Source organism: Rattus norvegicus, chromosome 13 (genome assembly GCF_021556685.1).
Source record: "Rattus norvegicus strain SHRSP/BbbUtx chromosome 13, alternate assembly SHRSP_T2T, whole genome shotgun sequence".
In the NCBI taxonomy this organism is placed as follows: Eukaryota; Metazoa; Chordata; class Mammalia; order Rodentia; family Muridae; genus Rattus; species Rattus norvegicus.
Genome location: NC_141546.1, coordinates 94,804,713 through 94,829,047, shown reverse-complemented (window position 1 = coordinate 94,829,047; position 24,335 = coordinate 94,804,713). Strand labels below are relative to the sequence as shown.

At 48.1% G+C, this 24,335-nt stretch overlaps 1 protein-coding gene and 1 long non-coding RNA gene across 2 annotated transcripts in view; one reads left to right on the top strand and one right to left on the bottom strand.

The window, feature by feature from the left end:
* Nucleotides 1-4,444: 4,444 nt before the first annotated feature.
* Nucleotides 4,445-11,010, bottom strand: LOC148001843 (uncharacterized). Its single transcript, XR_015636226.1, has 3 exons — nt 10,757-11,010; nt 10,442-10,542; nt 4,445-9,094 (listed from the first exon to the last, which is right to left on the bottom strand). It is a non-coding gene; the product is annotated as an uncharacterized LOC148001843 (long non-coding RNA).
* The window catches only part of Stum (stum, mechanosensory transduction mediator homolog), a 51,565-nt gene continuing 35,447 nt past the window's right edge, over nt 8,218-24,335 (top strand). The window contains exon 1 of the mRNA NM_001447369.1: nt 8,218-8,533. Within this exon, the coding sequence (NP_001434298.1) occupies nt 8,332-8,533 (202 nt within the window). The 5' untranslated portion in view covers nt 8,218-8,331. The remainder of the gene's footprint in view (nt 8,534-24,335) is intronic.

The window sequence follows — 24,335 nt, the reverse complement described above, 5'->3', positions numbered from 1 at the left end:
ACAAAACTCAAGAAACCACTCCAAAAACAAAAACAAACAAACAAAATCCCCCAATGCTTACTGGTATTCTGTTGGCAGTAAGTCACAGGACCAACCTAAAAGACCAGGAAATGGGCATGAATACCAAAAGCTATGGTTCCATAAGCTGTCAGTTTAACCACATATGCAGCACTTTAGAGCACAGCGAGGGAGGAACAGGCCTTCCTGGCATAGCTCCCTAGTCTTTAAACCCCAGAGGCAGGGCCAGTGGGTTAGGGGAACGGGGAGCTGGCCAACAGTGAAACATCTGCTTTGTAGGGTAGTGAGTTTCCCATCATGCTGAGTCTTCAAAGACTACCTCTTCGCAGGCATGGTGGCAATCCCAGCACTCAGGGAGTTGAGGCAGGAGGATTGTGAGTTCAAGATCACCTTGGGCTGTTCCGTAGCAAGACTCTGTCTCAAGGAATAAAATGAAATATGAAGAGACCATCTGACTCCTTGAAAGGGTTCTCTTTTTAGTTGTTTTAAGGACCACCTCTTGGGGGTGCAGAGGATTTTCGCTTGCAAAGGGAGCTGGGCTAAATAATGGATAAGCTTCCTTTCTAAATCTATTTAAAGACTCCCTGGCAGGCCAAACATCTTTGCCTCACAGAGAGCAAATTCACATGTTAGGCCACTTGCCAAGGGCTGGGCATAGGACTGTAGTCTTCCAGGTGGGAAATATTCAGAGAGGAGGATGTAGGACCTTAGTTAGCCTCCTTGGGTTGAGAGCCAGCTCTGTGATTTTATTGATGGACAACTGCCTGAAGGTGAGAAGGTGGGACTTCCTGTCTTGTAGAAAAAGCAATCAGGAAGGCCTCTTTGGCCTTGAATAGAAATGTCCAAACTTGGGAGGAAAAAAAAAAACAACCAACAAAACAAACAAAAGACAAAACAGGTAGGCCCCACTGGGTCTCTCAATAGTCCATCGCTAGATAGGAGACAGAGGTAAGGCTAACCTCCCACCTCCTACCCAAGGGATCTGGTCCATTAGAGCTCCACTCTTGTGTTCTTGAGACGACATGAGTTTTTGATGACATGAGCTTTGATGACATGAGTTTTGATGGCACAAGTTTTTGTGTATGCCATTGTTTTAAGAGAGGATTCTAGGGCTAAATGTCAATGACTTTGAACCTACCTAGAGATTCCACCTGGAAAAATATTGCCAGTCCTCATACCTACTGCTGCACACAAGGACCCAGGAGTGAGAGACTCAGCTCCATGTGCCTTTGGTATTTGGTGATGGCAGCTGAGGTAAGTAGGGGCAGGTAGAGCAGGTCCCTAGTCACCTCAGCACATGCACAGTCTGCACTTTGGTTTGGTATTGTGTTGGGAAGTGTAGCGCTTCTGCCCAGGGTGGCACTGGTCTACCTGAGGTAGTAAGAGGCTGGGGCATGGCTGGGGTAGAAGTTAGTGTATGCGAAGCCCTGGGTTCCATCCAGGTAAAGGTGGTAAGAGGCTTGTAGACCAATGCTGGGCGGCCCTTCATTAGAAGTGAAGGTACCAGTCCTCTGGGAGATCTGACTGAAGAATCTGTAGCTTCATGCCATACCAGTAGACTGGTCCCTCTGCTCTAGAGCCCTACTGGTCCTTGGGTACTTGACAGTGGGATTCAGGAAGAACTCTGCCCCATCTCAGGTTCAAGCAATCGTTCCTAGAAGACAACAGAGCCAGACCTTTTCCACCTGGAGATGAAACAGAAGAAAGGGCAGTGGTCATGGCTGATGCCAGTTCATGGGAGTAGCATCTCCCAGTGAGAAACCACACGCTAAGGTCCACACCTGTCTTCTGTAGCCCTACTATGTTCCACAACTATACCCCTATATATGTTCCCTACTATACCCCACAACAGTTCTCATTAACATAGATTTAGCCTCGGGAAATGGCACAGATTGTTCTAAGGCTGGTTTTATAAGCCCAGTGCCTGATTGTGGCCATCTGGGACTCTCTTAGGTTCTTCCTGACTCAATCCAGCTCATATTCAGACAGTTGGACCACCAGGATTCTTGCCCTCACTGCTTTGACCAGAGGCTTTGCCAGGGAAGTCACCAGGTCCTCTGAGAGTCCCTGCTTCACAAGGTCACAGCTTCTCTTTGAGGGTAGCTATCTGATTGACAGGCCAAGCCAGGACAAACTTCTTCTTCTTCTTTTTTTTTTTTTTTTTTTTGGTTCTTTTTTTTTTCGGGGCTGGGGACCGAACCCAGGGCCTTGCGCTTCCTAGGTAAGCGCTCTACCACTGAGCTAAATCCCCAACCCCCAGGACAAACTTCTTGAGATGGACTCAAATGAGTACATTTGAGACCTCAGCGATACCTCCTTTGCCACATTGTACAAGTTACAGACGCCTGACCAGCTCAGAGCAGGGTGACACAGGATGTGAATGTTAGGGTGTGGGAGTCCTGAGGCATCCAGGCATATATTTTCCCAATCTGTTATGAATAATCCAGGCACGGATGCCCGAAGCCCTTCCCTCACTGGCTATCTGTGACCTTTTGTTCCCCTCCTGATCCATTGTCCCTGTAGTGACCTAAGACACAGTTCTTCATCTTACTCCATCATAGTTTCCTCCTAGCTGTGGGTCAAGGTTGCAGTAACTGGAGTAGGGATTGAATCGCCCAAAGGGGGCAGTGTGTTAGCACCATCAGGGCCTTATCCTGAGGAAGTGACAAAGACAGCCATCATTAGTTGATCAAATAATGGTGTGTTTGGGTGTTTGACAGGCCACTCTTAATCACTCTGTTTAGAACATCTAGATGCATCTAGACACATCCCACAGGAGAGCATCTCTTGTAGGGTCTTAGGATCATCCCTCTACCTCCTGGCACCTCAGAGGGTGACTGGCCAGACAAATTACCTGCACATTATGATGCTATTTTGCAGATATTTGATACTAAGAGCATTGTTCTCCTCTTTAAAGGGTTAGTAAAGGTGGTTATGGTAGTAGGCCCATTAGCTGAACATTTTCTAGGGCCCAGTACAGTGTTAGGCTTCTATGAAGCTCTCCAGTTGGAAACATAGATACTAAATCTCTGAAAGTCTAAGCTTGGGCCCAAGGTTATAACGCTGGTGAGTGGCAGAGGTGGGTCCTGCCTGGAATGCCAGCACCAAGCCTGGGTTTTGATCTGTCCTTCTGCAGACAGAATCCATTCTGTCCTCAGTCTTAGGTCTCATGTGCCCTCTGCAAGTTCAGGATATAGTCACAGTTGGGACTAGTCATGGCTAGGGTTCCCAAGAATGTCCCAATTGTCCTGAGAGGTGTTAAGGGTTCTGGGAACAGGGCAGAAAGGGCTGCCTGCTCCTTAGAATTCTGGCTCCCTTTGCTGTATAGCAGCACCCCTCCCCCACCTTGCCAAGCCTCGGAGGTACTAACATACGTGCCGGGTGGTTAAGAGAGAAACAAATCAACCTACGCCAGGAACTAGATGCTGAGAGAGACCAGTCTGTGGTGCCTGCCAGAATAACAGAGCTTCGTGTCCCCATGTGTCATCACAGGAAGCAGGGGACCACGCAACCCGTGCCAGAGCAGCTGGGGCCAATGTGCTGCCTCGTGAGGCAGGAGAAGGCTGGGGGCGCTGTGCTGGCCAGCTCAAAGCTACTCTGGTCAGGGATGCTGGCTAGGGGCTGAGGGACCAGGCCTCCCAGAGGGCTGCAGGGACAGACCTGACTGAAGCTCACTAATGCACTAGTCTCTGCTGAGCCATCCTTGGTGCCTTGTGGGTGCTGCCCAGCACCTGTTGTCTCAGCTGTTTTTGTTGTTGTTGTTTTGTTTGTCTTATTCTTTGTGTCTCAGTCAGGGTCTCAGATATCCCAGGCAGGCCTTGAACGTTCAGAGAACTATCAGAGAAGATAGTCTTGAACTCCTGATCCTCTTCCCTCAACCTCCCAAGTGCTGGGGTTATGGGTATGTGCTATCGTGCTGGGTTTATGTGGTACTGGGGTCAAATCTGAGGCTTTATGAGTGCTAAGCAGCACCAAGCGGACTATGGTCTCAGCTCTTCCTTGCTTGTTTTGTAGGATATTGTTTGTGCCACTGTTGTCTGATTGTGCATGATTCGCTGTCTACTGGATTTAGAATCTTCCCCAGTGCCCATGTGCCAAAGGCTTGGTCCCTACCTTGGCACCATGGGGCAGTAGTGGCACCTTTAAGAGGAAGACACTCGTAGGAGTTGTTAGGTTATCAGTGGTTATGTTGTCAAAGAGGACTATGGGACTTTATCCTCTCTGTTCTCTTTAACCAATGTGCCCCACCACATGCTCCCACCATGAGGTGAAATCTAAGGGCCAATAGATCATGGACTGGACCCTCTGAAACCATGGGCCAAAATAATTCTGTTTACAAACGTAGTACCTCAGGTGTTTAGTTACAGTGATAGAAAACTGACCAACACACCGCTCTTGTTGTATGGAAAAGATGACCTCCAAGGTCAAAGGTAAGCACTTCCTATCTTTATTGTCACTTCCTACTGCCCATCCTGCCTCCATTTCCCCAGCTGTCCTCAGTTTGGAGAGTCAGTTCTGGGATTCCCACTTCTGAGAAGAAATCAGTGAATTGTGGGGTGTCAGGGTGTGGTTAGCACTTGGACAATTGCTTGGGATGTACCAGCTTCTGCCAGCCATGGATTGTAGAGTTAGGACTATGGAAGCCAGGCTTAATCTTAACAATGCTCAGATGAGAGGGATAGGGATGGTTGGCGTCTCTGTCTCTGTGAAGTGTCCTTGTTCCATCTGTACTTGGTGCTTTGGTGAGGTGGGGGTGGGGGTGGGGCGGAGAGCCTGACCTTCAGTTTCCAGGGTATACTCATCATCTGTGTTTCCTAGTAACCCCTCTTCACAATGCCCACTCTGGTCAGGTCACTGAAGCCTGCAGCCCACTTCTGTTACTGTCAAAAATGGCCCCACATCACAGGGGATTTCCAGACCAGTTCAGAGACTGACATCTCCCAGAAAGTCCAGTTCTATCTGTGCACACGTGATAGGGAAGAGATCTTGGAAGTGCATAGAGAGAAATTGGTTATGCAAGATCTACAAGATGGACGTTCTCACCAGTGGTGGAGTTAGAATTCTGCAGGCTCCTTGTCCATCTCAAAGACTGCTTCCTCGGAAGGTACTGGGATCTTGATCCTCAGACTTCGGGGCATAGAAGGATGGCAGATGGTTACATGGTCATGGCAGGGCTAGACGAACTGTTTTCTCCCGCTGCCAACCAAATTGACTTATTGTTCAGGTTTTTGGTGGTAATTACAGAGACCCTCAGACTTAATCACCACCAGGTCTAATCAAGAGACTTGGTCTTAAGGATGCTTGAGGATTGATTACAGCTTAATAGATTTATTAGGAGCTAAGTGGGCCACAGAGTAATTGGCTGAGTGAGGCTGGCTTGTTATAGAAAAGGAGCAGAAGCTAAAAGCTGGAGAGAAAATGGGTCAGGGTGTGGCAAGGAGAGACTCCAAGAAGAGTGGGAAAGAGGGCTGGGGCAGGCAGAGAGAAATGAGCCAGGGGAGCTGTGTGGGCCTAAGGAAAAAGCCTCAGGGTAATCCAGCGACTCTCAGGAGCTAAATAGGGTAAGCTGCTTCATGATCCTCTCACCATGCCTTCTCTCAGACATGATAGATAGCAGTTGTCTTTTCTTAAACTGTAAGTCAAAACATGACCTTCATCCCAAAGTTGCTTTTTGTCAGGCATTTGATCACAGCAAACAGAAAAGAGCAATGTGCACTCAAATACAGCAGCTCCCGTCTGTCTGTTGATTCTGCCCAATTAGCATCTGGGAGCCGTCTCTCCCATTCTCTGTGCTTATAGGTCAGGAAGAGTCCTTCCCATCTAACCTCAGTCCTTGTGAGCATGTGACCTGATCCTCTCCAGCCATCCTCCTAACTTGACTAAGAGGTCTGCCCAGCTGACATACTCACACTGTTGGTTTTAAAGCCTGGGTCCTCCTTCTTCCATTAAGAGGAGGGCTGCTCTGTATTTAAGTCTGCTAGATTGTTGCTTGAGTGTGCAACATAGTGGTGCAGAAAGATACTGTGTAACTTTCCGAGAAGTGAGGGTTGTACTTCTTTTGGTTCTGCAGTCTCTAGCCTCAGGACAACTCCTCTCAGCAAGTTCTCTCTTAGAAACTGGCAGCCATATTTTATTGTAAAATGTCCAGGTCACGTGGACAATGGAGGTGGCAATAAGGACCACTCCTGGGCATCCAGCATTCAAGTTCTCTCACTGATGCCAGTGACCTGAGAATATTTTTAGAAGTGGATCTTGTGGTCTCCACAGTCCCAGCCACCAGTCATTTGTGTTTTCCAGCTGTAGGTCTGCACACAACGGAAGGGAGAAAAGCTGCCTCTCGTATGTTCTCACCGTAGAGTATGATCATCCAAAAAAAAAAAAAAAAAAAAAAAACCATGTCCAGCTGATCAATCTGAGGTTCACTTGTTACATCGTAGGTATAAATAGAACACCTCTGATGCCCTGTGCCCACTTAAAATGTCAGCGATTCCCAGACAGCAGAATAAAGTCCCAATTCCTCTGCCCTCCAGCACGAGCCAGCTTCCTGCCCACCTTAGCAGCTCCAGGCCCAGCTCTACTGTAGGTCTGGATTTTCCCTGCTATCATAGGCTTCTGTGTGTGGGCAACCACAATGGCTCTGCCTGGGTGTGACAAAGACAGCCAAAGGAAACTGGGGAAATAGAAATCGATTTCCTTCTCTGGGTTCATTTTCCTCAGAAACTAATAAAGATAGAGGGATCCCAAAAGAGGTCCAGAAATTCTGGAAAGGGGTGTTCATAGGATGGAGGTTTGTTTCTGGATCTTTATATGAAATGGCATTTATACACATGGGTTTTGGATTGGGATCACTGACTTCACATCATTGTGGATGACATTGTGCTTTAAAGAAATGTGGAATGCTTTGTACAGTTAAGTGGAGCATCAAATGGGGTTAAGAGTTTGGGATGCTGACCAACAGAGGATGCTGTGAAAAATGTTTAAAATAAAACACGCCTACAAGTAGTTTCCTTTGGTCATAAAATCTTGACCTGTGTCACTTTCTGGGAGAAGCCTTAGTGACTGATGGCTCCTCTACAGTTGGCTGTGTAGGAAGGTACGAGTCACAGCATGTCTGCCATATTTGTCACTGGCTCTGTGGTACTATCATTGTAATGACTACAATACTGTGGCTTACTTTTAGACTTAAATATTTATCTACTTAGAAGTGTGGTCTTGCTCAGGCTGGTCTTGAACTTGCTAGGAAGAAAGCCTCCTACCTCCACCTCTCGAGGGCTGGGACTGCAGCCACGAAGCACCATGTTCAGCTAGAGGAGGTTACTTTCATTGGCTCACTTTTTCTTCAAGGAGTAGATGAAGGGTCTTTTTGCGAAGACGGAATTAGGCAGTTGGCTTGGACTCTTGCCAAGCCTAGTCCCTTATTCCCACTGGTGCATCGTCAACACCAGGGGGCGCTGTGGGCTCACCGCATCTTCACCAGGTAGTTCTAACCGGCCCAGATGTCCCAGAGCACTGGTCAGGGCATGGTTCCCACTACACGCTCCCTCAAGCCGGAGCATTCCTTTCCGTTCTTCGTTTCTATGTGTGTGAACTTCTCCGTGAGACTGTGTGTGTGTGTGTGTGTGTGTGTGTGTGTGTGTGTGTGTGTGTGTGTGTGGGCGCGTGAAGGGAACATCTCTTGCAGACATGCATGGGTTTTTATAAAACTGTAAGCTACATTTCTCGCTTCCAGTTCTATCAGCATCTGTGACTCGAAACACGTTGCTTTTTCTCCGTGACTCGAAACGCTGAGTGTTTCTAGGTTTCAGGCTCCACGCGCGTCCCTAGCCCCTACCTCCCTTGCATTAAATGCACACTCCAGAAGAGAGACTCAACCTTGAGGCTTTTCCAACTGGATCAGCCTCGTGCACGCCCAGCTCTTGAGGACCTTGGGTGAGGTTCTCAGTTCACCTGTGCAAGGAGGGTGAGGCGTGTCCATCCCTCTAGGTACCTCGACCACCAGCATCCTTGCGCTTTCTTCCCTCGCCGGGGTCTCCATTGCTGGCTTTGCAGAGAGGTGTGGAGGGGGCGGGGAAGGGGCCCGGAGGGGAGGGGCGAGGGAGCGCTGTCACAAAGTGTCACGCTGCCCCTCCCGCCCTCCGCCCGGAGTGGGGGCGTGGAGCGCGGGAGGGCGGGCTTCTCCGCCAGCCTCACAGCACCCGGAGCGCACTGGCCTCCTGAGAAGGGCGCATTGCGCGCAGCCCGGAGCCCGCAGCCGGCCGTCGTCTGCCCTGGTGCCCTGGGCGGCTGCCGGGTTCCTGGAGAGCGCGTCCAGCCATGGAGCCTTTGCACAAAGACGCTGAGACTGCGGCGGCGGCGGCGGCGGTGGCAGCGGCAGATCCCCGGGGGGCATCGTCGTCCAGTGGGGTGGTCGTGCAGGTTCGCGAGAAGAAGGGACCCCTGCGTGCCGCCATCCCCTACATGCCCTTCCCGGTGGCTGTCATCTGTCTTTTCCTCAACACTTTCGTGCCGGGATTGGGTAAGAAGTGTGTGTGTGTTGGGCGAGGGGGGGTGAGGGGGACGACCCTTGTGACCCCTTTAACCTCTGCGGTCACTGTGACCTGGGCTGCCTGAAGAGCGGGCAGAGCAGAGGTAGGCGCTGGCTTGAGACCCGTGGATGTGCCCACCAGCTTCAGGCTGTGCTCCCACGGTTGTTCTCTAGCAGGTGGCTGAAGCCTGTGGAGTGGGCATCCTAGAGGAGAGGTACCACGCTGGAGGTCTCCGACCCACAAGCGAGGTGGCCAGGCACAGAAGAGCTATAAACTTAACAGAGAATCTTGGGGCCCCTAGCAGAGACCCGACGGCTCCAGGCTAGGCTACCGTCCAGGAGAGTGGAATCTTGGCCCTTCTTCCCCATCAAGCAGGTCTTTCTGTGATCCCATTACTTCGGGAGCAGAAGAGCCAGAGCAGGAAGAACTTATGGCCGTGATGGGTTGACCAGGCTCCAGGGAGTCTGAGAACTCAGTTGAGCTGGGGGAAGGGCAACACACAGTTCCAGGAGACACGCTGCACCAGGTCACGCTTTCACACTGTGCAGGGCCTGTGGAGGTGACAGTTTTTTAGCCAGAGTCTCTTTTCTTGGTGCCTGCATTTCTCTCTGACACCCCGCAGTACACTAAGGGAAGAGGGTGATTTTATTACTCAGTTTGCACGCATGTGGATTTGGACTGTATGTGAGCCGGTAATAAAGTGAGCCGTGCACCTCAATAAGTCTGTATTAGGCTCTGGCTGCCCGGACACACCCCAGTGCCATTGCTGTCCCCAAATAGTGCCTAAGGGTGAGTAGAATTAGGGAATGAGAGCTTTCTTGATCGCCTCTCTCCAGCCCCCATCTCTGCCTGCACGTCCCTCCCCCACTTCCAACTTGATCTCAAGTGGACCCTGCACACCAAGGAGGCGTCCCCCTCAGCAGCGTGCAGGGCTGCAGAAACATGCGTCCCGTGTGTTCTTCAGAGAGCCTGCCGCTGCCAGCCAGCTAGTTGCCTGTGCATGGTTGCAATGTTCCCAAAAGCAGAGGTCAGCGAGAAGTGGCCTTTCGTTTAACTCTGGCCTTTCTCATGACCTTGCTCAGCAGGGACCTCTTCTGTGGTGATTTTGAAGGCCACACCCACTAAAACCGGACCTGTTGGTTTTGCCTGGACTCCTAAGTCCTGGAGGGATGCTGTGGCTAGGAGTCCCATCTGAGTGAAAAGTCAGAGCCTTTAATTGGGCTTCTCCCCTGAGTGATGAATCTAGCAGACTGCCTCACAGTTCCAGTCATCAGGCCAACTCCATAAACTACTGCAGGGAGGCAAGCTGGTGTTAATGTCCATGCGTCAGCAATGTCCACCTCCAGAGTAAAGCCAGACCACCTGTCCGTCTCCCTGAGGATACCAATGGTGCATGCTGTTAGAATTTTAAGCGTTGAACTAACAACATCCTAATATAGACTTTGAGAAAACAAAGAATCAGGTGGGTAGGGGTGCACTACGGTGCTGCTGGAGAGGGAAGTGCGCTTGTGGGAAACCAGCCCAAGGAAGTAATCAGGGCCACCTGCTCCTGATTGCACCAGTGCGTGTCCTCAGTGTGAAGCACTTTCTACCCTAAGCCTGCTGCCGAGATAGCCTCCACTCTACTTGCCTCTAAAACTTTACCTCATGGTTTAGCTTTCCCTCCTTCACAGTTCCGTTCGTAGATCAGAATCCTGTAGGATTCTTTACTTCTAAAGTACATGTGTGCGCACGCGCACACACACACAGACACACACACACACACACACACACACACACACACAAACACTTCTAAGCAACTTGGATAGAAAGAAATAAACTACCCAAGAAATAGAGAAATGTGAAATGTGGAAAAGTATGTTTTCAGCCCAGGCATTGGTGAAGGCTTTGGTACTTACCCACAAGGAATGGAAGATCTCAGGCCCTTGGTAGGTTGGGCTTCTTGTCTGTAAGTCTGCGATGCTTGGTTCTTCAGGAGACTGGGCTGATTGAATGTGAGCTGTCAAAAAGCACAAGGCTGGTCACAGAAAACATGCTACAAATGGATCCACTCGTCCTGTTCTCTGTCTCTGTCTCTATCTCTCTCTGTCTTTCTGTCTCTGTCTCTGTCTCTGTCTCTCTGTCTCTGTCTCTCTGTCTTTCTGTCTCTGTGTGTGTGTGTGTTGTGTGTGTGTGTGTGTGTGTGTGTGTGTGCGCGCGCACGTGTTCCGTACTTCTCTTTTCTTTTTCAGATAAAGGTCTTGTCGTGCATTTCTGGCTGTCCTGGTACTTGCTAGAGAGCCTAGGCGGGCCACAAACTCAAAGCAGTCCTCCTGCCTCGGCCTTCCATGTGCTGGAATTGTAAGCCGCCACACTCTGCTTTGTCCGTTTGTCTTGTGTCTGGGGTGAGGTAGCTGGCGCCCTGGCAGCTCTGTTTCTGAGTGCTCCTCATTTCTCTGCTTCTCTCTGCACCACAGACCTTGGAAGCATTTTTTTTTTTCCTTGCTGCCTCTACTGCCCTGGCTAGGGAGTGGTTTGGATGGCTTCAGCTCCTGGAAGTCCTCCTCTTGGCCCAGGTCTGCATCTGCTAATCCTTCTGGCTTGCTCAAAGCTCGAGAGCCATCTGATTATTCAGACCGATTCTTCTACTCTTTGATGAAATGCTGCTTCTTCTAATCCATCTACCCATTCACTGGGCCAAAGCCGGCATCACCATATGCCAGGTGCTGGGAATGTGCGGATGAATTAAGCAGCCAAGACCAGAGCCTGTGCAGGAGAATAATATAAACTCTGAGTTTGCTCAGTGTTAGGAGGGAAGCAGGCACAGAGAGTTTTAGCAGTAGGTAATTCTTCTGGTGGGGGTTGTTAGAGGACACTTTCAAGAGAAGTAGTTGGAAAATTCATCCCGTGGCCTCATGCATTCCTCCCCCTCCCTACAGCAGCCACTCTTTAGAGACTGCTCAGAACACTGACACAAAGATTCTTTCTTTCTGCTGGAAATCCCCTTCCTTGCAAGTTCTTTCCTTTTCTCTTTTCTTTCTTTTTTTATTTTTTCTTTTATTTCTTGCAACAAAATGGGAGCCGGCACTGACTGAATGAAAACTATCCACTACCCCGTGTTGCTGGTGTCTCAGGACCATTATCAGTCTGGGAGACCTGCCTTGGAGACGCCACATCCTGTAAACCCTCCAGGCCTCTCTCCATCCATGTGGTGTGTCTTAGTCAGACTTTGTATTCCTGCACAAAACATCAGGACCAAGAAGCAAGTTGGGGAGGAAAGGGTTTATTCAGCTCACACTTCCACACTGCTGTTCATCACCAAAGGAAGTCAGGACAGGAACTCACACAGGGCAGGAACCTGCATCAGCTGATCCAGAGGCCGTGCTGCTTACTGGCTTGCTCCCCCTGACTTGCTCAGCTTGCTCTCTTATAGAACCTAAGACCACCAGCCCAGGGATGGCACCATCCATAATTGGTCCTCCCACCCTTGATCACTAACGGAGAAAATGCCTTACAGCTGGGTCTCATGGAAGCATTTCCTCAAGGGAGGCTCCTTGCTCTGTGATGACTCCAGCTTATGTCAAGTTGGCACACAAAACCAGCCAGTACATGGTGTTCCTTGGAGAATAAAATCTTGCCATAAGAAAGATGCTCCCTGCTTGGGGCGTGCCCGGGAAGGAGATATGACTTATAATCACTTCCCATTGTCCCAGTGAAAACGTCAATTAATTTATTGGTGATGGGATGGCGAGGAAAGGCAGTGTCATCCTAATTCAGGGACACTGCTGATAACGATGATTGTCAGGTCCTCCATGTTTCAAGGGTGTATATATGGAGGTCATATACATAAGCACACTCATATATTCCTAGATGAAATAAAAGTTAATTGTGTATCCTGAAATGGTCTGAAAACTTGTCTGCTGATGACATGTAAAGGCATCATTATGCTGCCATATTTAAAAATTATTACCTGCTGTGATTTGGTGAGATATGAATGTTGATGCCACAGAGGGACAGAGCAGGTGACAGGGAGGCCTTGTCCACTGGCCATTAACTACTCCTCCGGCCTAATGTTGGTCATTAATATACTGACCGTCACACAAACATCTACGCCTCCCTACCTCACTGCGCAGACGCAGACACTACAGTTCCTTCCAGCAGGAACACCTCAAGTGAGCTCAGGTTCCAGCTCTTTCCTTTAGCCCAAGGCTCCAATCGATGACCGTTCAGCCTCGACTCTGTAGCGTCTTCCGTACTGATGACTTTCTGGTACTTGTTTGAGAATTTATATGTGTTCATGTAAAGAAATTGCAAGCCCCTCGAGAACAGCAGCTACTTAACATTTTCTCGTTGAACTCAGATGCTGTGGATGAACAGGCCCTGACAACATTATGCTCCCAGAGCAGGCGTTAGGGAACATCTGGTCCAGCACCTTTATAGAATATACAAGTGAAAGGGGCCTGAGGTTTTGAGAACCAAGGGGACTTATTTCCTACTCGGACCTCTTAAGGGAGTTCCTTAAAGATGCTTCCTCAGCAGAGTCAGGAAGTACATGAAGGAAGAAGACCTTATTGGTGCTCAGAAATAAGGGGCTTTACTGAGACAGAGGAGGGAGACCCATCTCTCCCTTGGCACTGGGCTAGTGTTAAGCACTGCTAAAAATTTAAGCTCACAGTTGGCTTTAGTGATAAGGAAGCTGTCTGCTTGACAGCAGGAGAAGGAGCTGAAGGATTTCAGAGATCCTGGCTAGGGCATCAGAAGAAGGTCGTCAAGGCCGGGAGAAGGCAAGGGAAGGCAGTGAGCTGAGACTAAAGAAAATAAATACTACACAAGGCAGAGAAGAGAAATTGCAGGTTGTAGAAGTCTCAGAGAGTTGTAATGTCTTTTTTCCTTTATTTTAGTGTTTTTAAGATGTGATTTCTCTCTGTAGCCCTGAGTGTCCTGGAACTCACTCTGTAGACCAGGCTGGCCCTGAACTCAGAGATTCCCCTGCCTCTGCCTCTCTGTGCTGAGATTAAAGGTGTGTGTTGCCACCACCTGTTTTTGAGAGCTGTAAAGTCTTTATTGACAAAGGTCTTAGGGAACCCCCAAGTCAAGAGCTCTGACAATGGCTTGTGTTAAGGGCTAAATAACGCCAATTTCCAGGTCTAAAACAACAAAACTGTAGGATTATCAAGGGCTGGCTTCTAAATGCCCAGGTCTATATGGAAGCTGCAACATGTGCAGGGCTAAGGATCCTGGCCCTGGAGACCTGGATGAGACTTCCAATGGGAAGATGCTATCTGCGGCTGCCTGCTGAGTGGAGGGAGCACAGGGAGGGCAGCAATAAAAACTGCCTGTGAACACAGTTAAAGAACTTCTCATTGCCTACTTACAGTCTCTACCTGGAGTAGAGCAAAAGGAGCCCATCCATCTGGATGGTAGCACTACTAAGGCCAGTCAGCAAACGCAACCAAGAGATGAAGTTATTCAGCGGCCTGGAAGACAGCCAGGATTCGTTAGAGTAGGAGGGGTAGAGAGCCCCATTAAAGAGGGCTCTGAGGGGGGATATGAAACCACAACATTCCACATGGTAGAGATGATTACTGGGAAAGCACAAAAAATTAGGATTCTAATGGGAAAAATAATGCAAACGGGAGAAACACAGGGCAATTAGTTGGCTTATACCTGCGTAATAATTAGTGGTTTATACCTGCAAGCCCTCACTCGGGAGGCTGGTACAGGAGAATTCCAAATTTAAGGCTGAGGGCTGAGCTACATTAGTAAACAAGACTCTGTATAAAAACAGAAAGAAAGGGGGGGAGGGAGGGAGAGAGAGAGGAAGAGAGAGAGGAAGAGAGAGAGGGAGAGAGAGAGGAAGAGAGGGAAGAGAGAGAAGGAGAGAAGAAGAGAGAGGAAGAGAGAGAGGGAGAAAGAGGAAGAGAGGAAGAGAGGGAGAGAGAGGAAGAGAGGAAGAGAGGAAGAGAGGAAGAGATGAAGAGAGGAAGAGAGGGGGGAGAAAAGAAGAAAGAGGGAGAGAGAGAGGAAGAGAGAGGAAGAGAGAGAGAAAAGACAGTTGGTAACTGTAGTAATGCAGAAGCATTAAGATCCAAGTGTAGAGACACCTGCTCAGTTAGATCAGAAGTCCTTTGGCTACAGAAAGGAGGAAGATTTCAAACAATGGCTGGGAAAGACTTTGGGGGCTGCTGTCATGGGGGTGTGTCGTATAAGGCATGCTTCTCCTATCTGTGAGAAAAAAAAAGAAAGGCAGTCAGAAACTTCGTGAGAACAAACCATGCTTAGAGTCATGAGTGGCAGAGGCTAAAGCATGTCCCACCCACGGGTAGTGTAAGCGATAGGCTGTGAGAAGGGATCTTCTGAGGCGGTGTGGTAACATCCCCATGCAGTGCTACAGGGTATGAGCTCTTTGGGTCTAGAGTGGGAGTGTTGGCTTGGTTATAATGATGTAAATTCTGCCTTGTGGGGCCCACCTTCTAAAACCAACAGCTCCCTGCAGACCACACGTGAACTACCTGCAGAAACTTCCCACCTTTACAAGACGAGAAGAAAAACAGCCTAGAGAAGTCAGACAACACAAGAAAACAGGAAACACAAGAAAACACAAGAAAGATGCGGGAGGCTGAGGGGTGAGGGGTAGGGCGTCTAAAACCATAGTTCCCAATTCTTCATCTTGAATGAAAGCTGCAGTCTCGCCCCGTGCCACATGGCTTGTCCGCCTCTGGTATCTGGAGACTACCTCCTTCTCTGCCCATTGATACTGGGCTTGGCTTGTGATCTGCCTTGTCCAACTGCATATAAGCAGAAGTGATGATCTGTTCCGAACAGATCCCGTAAGAGGCGCTGTGAGGTTGTGTCCTCAGTCGCAGAGCCCGAGTCCCAGCACATTGGAAGTAGGGCATGCCTTGTGAGACCTCAGTTGGAACTAGAATGTTGTTAGTTTTCATTATTACAGTCCTGGAACATGTGTGGAAGCTGACTGGCAGGTAGTGGATAGGTCAGGGGTATCAGTGATGCCATTCTATATGGTGGGGAGCCAAGAGACGCTTTTTATAGGTGATAGGTTAGTAGTGGGTACCAGGGTGACCATTAGATAAATTGCACTTGTAGATGTTGGTGTGACAGAGCAATGGTGGGATGCTGGGATAAAGTCAGAACAAGAATAAAGGGAGACACGCCAAGCCGATTGTCGTGTCTCATAGCAGAAAGCCAGGAAACAGTCTGTAAGCGAAGAGGCAGGAACAGCAGTACGCACGCTCCTTGGAGATTAGGAAGATGAAGAACTGGCGTTATTTCTTCCCGTCTTCTGGTTCATCCCAGCAGCGTGAATACATGCAGAAATTGTGTCTCATCCTTCAAAGGCAGATCTTGATTATGCGTAGGCTGGGGCCGTTTTATAGTTCTGTACTCCCTTGTGTAGGAAACTCTCCGAAAGTGTTGCTGTCCACGTTTGTGGTCTCTGGTATGTTCTCCCTCTTTCTAAGGTTTTTTTGCACCTGTTATCTACCTAGCTGTCTCTCACTATTCTCCTCCAGGTTGCTGAGTCCAGGGGCCACTCCTGTGCTCCTCCTTCCTGGACCGCTGATCAGCCTTGGACTCTGCTTATTGCTCCTTGAAGTGTTTTCTTCATTTGGCTTCAGGTTCCCTTTCCCCATGGTTCCTTCGTTTCCTTTGCTCCGCTCTGCAACCTCTAGACGTGGGAGTTCCCTGGGGCCTCCATCTTGACTTTGATCTTCTCTCTTCTGCCCACACTTGCTGCCTTGGCTTTAAATCACAGCTCCATGATGATGACTTTCAAGCTCAGAGCCCTAGATCAGCCCCTGCCTCAAACCTGAGAGTCTCATATCCAACCCAGCCCCTCCCTCCCAAACCACAGGGCATCTCAGGCTTGGCCTTTGCAGAAACCAATGCCTGCTCTTCCCCCAAACCTTTCTAGTCCCTTTCTTCATTCCAGTGAATGTCCCAGGCTGGAAGCAGGGCTCACCCTTGCCCCATGCTCCCTCCCTCTCACCCATATCTGGAAGGTGCTCCTATCTGCTTTCAAACTCTATACCTGACAACTTCTTACTGCTCTCTAGCCTAAACCAAACTACTGTGATAGCTGCGTGTGTGTGAAAGCTGCATGTGTGTGTGTGAACAGTGCATGTTTGTGTATACATATGTGTGTGGATTATGTGGCTGTCTTTGTGTATGTATAGTCTGTGTGTGCACATATGTGTGTGTATTATGTGGGGGTGTTTTGTGTGTGTATAGTCTGTGTGTGCACATATGTGCCTATCATGTGAAGATGCTATGTGTGTGTAGTCTCTCTGTATGTACACGTATGTGTCTATTATGTGGGGAGTCTCTCTGTATGTACACGTATGTGTCTATTATGTGGGGATTCCATGTGTGTGTGTGTGTGTGTGTGTGTACAGTGTACACAGCATGCATGTGGGCATTAGAGAACGACCCAGGCATCAGTCCTCACCTTCTACTTTATTTGAAACAAGGTCTCTATTGTTTTTTCTGATGCACACACTAAGTAGACTTTGAGCTTTTGAAATTCTCCTTTCCTCACCTCTCATCTGCCCTTAGAGTCCTGGTTACAGAAGCTCTTGGTACTCCCACCATGCTCTTGGCTTTTACATGAACTCTGGGGATTTGAATTCAGGTTCTTGTTCTCACAGTAAGCGTTTTACCCATTAAACCATGTCTCTGGCCTGCTGGATTTTGTGAAAGGGTCTCACCCTGCGGTCCAGGCAGGCTTCCTGAGCCCCAGCACACAATTCTCTTTGACAGTTTCTTTAAAAAATATTTCTTTCATTCTATGTGTATGGGTGTCTTGCCTGTGTGTATGTCTGTGTACCAGACATGCAGTGTCTCTGGAAGCCAGAAGAGGGCGTCGGATCACCTGTGACTGGAGTTACAGATGGTTTTGAACCACTAAGTAGATGCTGGGTTCAAACCAACGCTCTTAACTACTGAGTCATCTGTCCAGCATTTGATGGCTTCTTAATGGTCTTCTTGCCTTCATGGTTCACCCCTTATTGGTGTCTCTTGCAGTTTGTTCTCAACACATCAGCTAGATCAGTCTTTAGAAATGTGACTAAGTTAGATGATTTCATTCTTGTTTTCGAACTCTCAAAACAAGCAAGCAAGCAAACACACACACACACACACACACACACACACACACACACAATTTAACCAAACTAACCCTCCTCCCCCAAATAGCTCCTACAGCACTCAGTAAAATCTCAAATCTTGTTATAATTTGTATAACCTTAGGTCAGATTTTTCAGATTTTATAAGAATTTTATAGGACTTCAACAGTTTCTCGTACCTAAAGTCCAGAAGGTTAAAAAAAGATATAACTTAACAATATATTTCACGTCATATATAGCTAAAGTCCTATCACTTCAATATCTAGCCAACACTAAGTTACCAGTGAGACTTTAGTGTTCCTTTTGGTGTGCGATAAGCTTTCAAAAGCTGATAAAATCCAGCTTGTGTTTTACACCTGCAGAATTTCAAGTGGTTGTGTAAGCGGCGCTCATGTTTCTCTCTGAGATATGACTTGGAAGCTAACTGTAGCTAAGAGCGGATGCTGCCAGGGGTGTTTCAGTGACGAGGAGGCAGCCTGCCAAGCAAAGAAGCTGATGTGTGACTGCCTTTCCACAGACCTGTGCTATGCACCTACTATGTGACAGCTTTGCTCTCTGGAGCTTGAATCCCAAGGCACAGTAGATGGATTCCAGCACTCAGCAGCCAATTGTCACCCCGAGAAGGGAGGCCACTAGAATGGGGTGTGTGCTCTTAGGAGTGCAGACTGCACCCTAATTAGTCAGCTGCAGTGAGAGGATTCTTTTCCTGGGAAACTTGGAGACCTGGAGAATGAGCATCAGGGAGACTGGTGTTGCCTGTGCCTGCGATCCCAGTACTCGAGATTCAGAGACAGGAGGATCATGAGTGTGAGGCCAGCCTGGGCTGCATGGTGAGAGCCCTCTGAAGTCAAAATAAGAATAGAACAAAACAAAGGAAGAAGGGAAGAAAAGGAAGGAAGGGGAGGAAGCAACAAGCCCAGAACAACAGGGTGGGTACTGGACAAGATGCTTCCAATTCTCTGTCAGATTCACCCTGCCACAACGTGTCATGGACAGAGTGCGAACCAGAAGGCTTCAAACCCAAGTGTGGTCCCTCATGTGCTTCCCGGGTGGTAGGGACCTGTGAGCAGCTCACTTAGCCTCTTTGAGCTCTTCTGCCTACCTGGCCTCCCCACAGATGACCATGCTTTGTTAACAAGAAAGATAAGAAGGAAGGAAGGAAGAAAAGAAGGAAGGAAGGAGGAGTGAGGGAGGGAGGGAAGGAAGGGAGGAAGGAAGGAAGGAAGGAAGGAAGGAGGAAAGAAAGATGCTCAATGGTTAGAAATTCCATCATTCATTATATGGCAACATCAACTTTGTTCTTAAGGTCATTGAAGGGATCTTTCTCACACTGACACTGGAACTGGACATATCATGTTGCTATAAAATTATAAAAAAGCTGTCTTTTACCCCACACTAGATCCGGCATCGTAGTGCCCCAAGATATCTGTTGGATGTCTTCATCTCAGTCAGCAAAGCCTCTCACCCGCTTTGCTCTATCCCATATCACACTGCTGATGGCTTCTCTCTGAGTCTGGCGACAATCTCTCCACCCATCTAGTTCCCAAGGCAGGTTGCCACCATGCCAGACATACACATCCTAATTCCATGACAGCCTAGTATCTCTAGCCGCCACATGCTCTCTTAAACTTAAATCTCCACATGAAAGAACACACAACACAATAACTTCTGATAAGATATAATTGCCCATCTAGCTATACAAAGCCCTGTACACATCCATCCCTTAAGAATATTCATAACAACCTGTAAATGTGCAGAGAGGAATCTTAACATCTGCCTCCATGTTCTCGACACTGCTTCTCCTGCCTCCTCCAGTCTCTTCCTCTCTCTAAAACTTTTCTCCTGCCCATCCTTCCTCCTCGTCCAATGACAGGCCTCATTCTATCTTGTACCTGCCTTCACCTGTATGACATCCTACAATATCGTTCATCTGGCAATTATCCCTGCTCATCATCCATCGTCTTCCCTTGAATCTTGGGGAGCCAACACCTGGGAATCCCTTCTGGACATTTGTGCCATTCAGCTTCCTGCTATTTTAGCAGAGTACCTGAGATGATCGGCTTACAAAGGGAAAGGGTCTATTTTGGCTCATGGTCTTGGAGTTGTCAGTGCATGCTTTGGGACTGTGCTAAGGCAGCAACATCACGGCAGGAACACGTAGTGGAGTCAAGTTCTCCCCTGGAGAGAAAAGCTGCTCAAAAGAGAGAGAAAAAGAAGCCTCACTGTCCCCTCCAAGGGCATGCCCCCGTGCTGTAAAATCCTCTGACTAGGCTAATGGTTTCATGGTGAGGGCCTTCAGAGCAAGATGCAGACTACAGCAGTACCTGACCAGATAGGCTACATCCAATATGGCAGGGCAAGAGGAAGAGCCAAGAGTCTCCAAGATTTAGTTCAACACACCACGAAGAAGGCATCTATCTCTGTGATATTCCATATCCCAGGAATGGGTCCTGAGGCTAACTTTACAATCTGTCAAAAGGCCATGCAGACAGTCAAGTGGTGAATGAGGGGACACATATGTGTACACACAAACACTCACATGCACTCACACAAATACACATACACATACACACACACAAACACATGCACATACACACACACATGCACATGCACACACACTACCTCTGAAGCTTTGCCTATGGTTATTTTGCTATAAATTGGAAGTTCCTGCATATGTTTAAAACTCCTTGCTTGTACATCCTTGAGGCATGCATGGTGGTGGCTTGGTGTTTTGAAATTATCAGTTGGGTCATGGTGGTGGCTTGGTGGCTTGAAGCTATCAGTTGGGGTTAGATGCGCCTTTGGCATGGAACCGTCTTTATGAGAACCGAACTTTAGTGCCACTGGGTAGATGGAGGTTCTTTTCTCAAATGGGATAGGGACAATATTTTCCCCATTAGAGGCTGAATGTAGGACTAATTATACACTTGTTTTTAAGAAGACACAAGATCAGGGTGACCTTGAACATGAATGGGTGGTAAATCAGGATGGTTCTTGAACATGAATGAGTGGGGCCCACAGCCAGGGTTCTCTCTTGAGCTGAGCACTTCGTTAATCTGGTTGACTGCGAAGTTTAACCTTGAAGCAAAAAGGAATTTGGTTTGCGTGGAAGACATTTGTCTGTGGAGAAATCGACACAGATCAAACGGTCCAACTTTTCTAAGACAATGGAACTGGAGGACCGTCTAACCTGTTCCACTTACAGATGAGGAAAGGGACTACCCTTTCTCCCCAGTGCTCATCTCTACTCCGCCACCCATCATCCCCATCCATCATCCCAGCCTCATGGTTTTTCTGGGGTGGTTCCTGGAGGGTCACTAGATATGTGTTAATTAAGGAGATGCTTGAGTGTAAGCCCTGTGGGCAATCACACAGCCATTGGACCAGCAGAGGATGGCTAAGCTGGAGCTGTCAGTACCTTCTTACCTCATTTTCATAAGAGACTTAGTGTGTCGATATAAATGCTTATATACATTAGTACACAATGCCACACAAGTCTTTGTTGAGAAGTCTCGAAGCTTTATGTGCCAAGAAGTTCCTCCTTCAGGTGCCCTTGCAGCAGAGCAATGCGTGGATCTTAGGTCTTGCTGCCCAGAACCAGGCATGGATGTGAGTGTCCCACCAGCTCAGACAGCAAAGCTACCTTAGTTAGCACCACAGCTTAGAGGCTAAGGGCCATTTGCTGGAAGGCTGTTGGCTTCTTTTTAAAAGAAGCATGTTCCCATGTGGGACCCTTTCTCAATAGGGGCAGGGTGATACAGTACCCCTAACACACTGAACACAGGAGTGAACATGGTAAGTAACAATGAACTCTCTCTGACCCTGCCCTTGGCCCTGGTCAGATGGATGGCATCTTGCAGAGTAAGTGACACCATGAGGTCAAGCTGGGGGCAGGAGAAGCAACAGTAGTAGGATTTCTGTGTTGCGGGTTAAGAGCATGTCTGCCCGAGTCTTAACTCAGGTCATTGTGTCCTCCATTCTGAAACCCTCCGTAACTCCTCATCATTCTCCAAACTAAGTTCATAATCCACACTAGACCTCAAAGGTCTAGATAGCCCCATCTGTTTTCTGCTTCTACCTCACTGTCTAGCCCTTATTTAGCCCCCAAGTCCATCTCAAGCAGCCTCCTCCAGAAAGTGACTTCACCATTCCAGCGAGGTCAACTCCTCTTTCCTCGGATGGGTTGGTCAATCCACTTGAGTTATTCTCTGCCTCAAACACTGGTTCTTTTGTGACCATCTTAACCCTCTCCTGTGAAATCATGTCACTGATATGTGCTTTACTAACCTTCTACTTCCTGTGACGCTTTCTGTTCTTCCAGTGAGTGAACGTTTGCATTCTTACTCTGTGGGGAGTAGAGTAGACCTACTATAGTTTAGAATAAGTGTCCCTCAGAGGTCTGAGGCTTCGTCCCCAGCCTGTGATAGTTTTAGGAGGTGGTGGAACCTTTAAGAAGTGGGTCTTAGTGGGGGGAAGTTAAGTGATGGGGCCTTAAAGGGGCATTCCCCTAAAGGCAATGTTGAGACCCCAGCCACTTCCCCCCTCTTTGCTTCCTGGCTGCCAAGGGGTAAACAACTCTATCCACCTCAGGCTTCCTCCACTTCAGGTGCTGTCTCATCTGCCACAGGCCCAAGAGCAACAGACAGAGCCAAACAACCATGGGCAGGAGCCCCTGAAACCATGAGCCAAAACAAACCTTCCTTCCTTTAGGTTCATTTTCTCAGGTATTTGGTTATGGTAGTGAAGAGCTGACAAAAACGGGGTCCTTGCTCTTTGAACCTAGCATGCCCTTATTCAAGAGGCACACATTTCCACCGTGTCTCTGTCTTCCTGGACTAAAGGGGAGTAGTTTAGCATTCTCAAGACCCCAAGTAGGGGGAGGGTGATGGAGGGAGAAGTGTGAGACTGCAACACTATCAAAAGAGGAGGAATGTGGAACTAAGGATCATGTGATCTGATCTGTGGGGGGCACATTGGAGGCCACTACCCATCATCGGCCATGTCCGTCGAAGTTGTGTTTCTAACCACCAATAAGTTTTCAGGAAGTGGAGGGGTTGATCAACCTTTTAAAAAATTACTATTACTACTATTGTGTGCATGTGCATTTTGTCTGCATGCATATGTGTATACCATGTGAGTGCGTGGTGCCAGCAAAGGCCAGAAGAGGACTCTGGGGTCCCTGGAAAGAAAGTTAGAGAGTATCATGAGCCGTCATGTGGGTGCTGGGAGTAACACCCGAGTCTTCCAGAAGAGCAATCAGTGTTCTTAACCATGAAGCAATCTTTCCAGTCCTGAGTGTGTCAGTCTTAATAAAGACAGGAAGCAGATGGTGGGAAGTGGTGTTGAGCTTGTGGGAAGTAGGGACCGGGCACTAATGTGTGTGAGACAATGGAACATCCCCAGGATCCTGAAAATGAGAGTGGCGATGCTTGCCCAACCCTGCAAGTACACCAAAGCTGCTAAACTAATGACAGATGAGTTTCATGGTGGAGGATAACTAACACTTCTTAAAGGCTAATGTCACCAAGTAATGTACAGGAGGACACCCTGTAGCTCCTGATGTGAACTCTGGTTTTGAGTAACCTGACTTTATTCATGAAAATACATCGGACAATTCAAACTGAGTCATAAAAATCATCATGAAAGCACTAAAGGAATTTAAAGACATGACAACAAGCCAAGTGAGGTGGCACACATGTGTAATCCCAGCTCTAAGGAGGCAGAACAGGAAAATGGCTGCAAGTTTGAGGCTAGTCTAGTCTACACAGTGACAGGAAAAAGTAGTCTTGGACTAGATCCTGTGGTGAGGCTAGCCTGGTCTACACAGTGATAGGCAAGTGTTACCTTGGACTAGATTCTGAGCTGGAGAAGAAAAGGATACCAGTACGGACCCTGAGAAAACTGACAAAACAGGACCACAGGCTGTACACTTGATAATCTATAATATTAAGCATCCTAAGTTCTATAATTGTGCTATAAATATTTAAGAGAGTGTCCCTGTTCTCTAGAAAATTATACCAATGTATGCAGGCATGAAGGGCCATGAAGTCAGCAACCTATTTACAAATAGTTAGGGGGGGGGGGCTGGAAATGTACCTTAGGTGATAGAACGTTTGCAGAGCCAGCTCTAGTACCCGACTTTGATCCTTAGCACCCCAAAATGTTGTCATGGGCATATGCCTGAAATGCAAGCACTCCGAAGGTGGAGGCCTCAGGATCAGGGGTTCGAGCTCATCCTCAGTTCTTCAGACTGTGCTTCCCCTCCCCCTGCCCCACGCAGGCAATAAAGGAAGGAAGGAAAAAAGAAAGGAAGAAAGGAAGGGAGGGAGGAAAGAAGGGAGGGAGGATGAGGACAAAGAAGCAAGAAAGGCCAGGTAAATACAGAGAAATGTTAGATATTGATAATCTGACAGAGTAGACAGTCAGTTATTGGTAGTTTTCCAAATCTGGAAAAATCCTTGAATTTTTTTCCCTGCCAGTTTGAACGTATTTTAAAACAAAAAGTTAAAGAAGTTATATAGCTAAAGTCTAGATATAGCCATGTTGTTCAGACAGAGAAATTGCACCTAAATCCCAAATACAGTTCCTACTCAATCACACCTTCTTTCTTAGCATCCTTGCGGCATGACACAGGTGACATTTGTCCAGGTCCCCAAAGGAGATCCTCCTG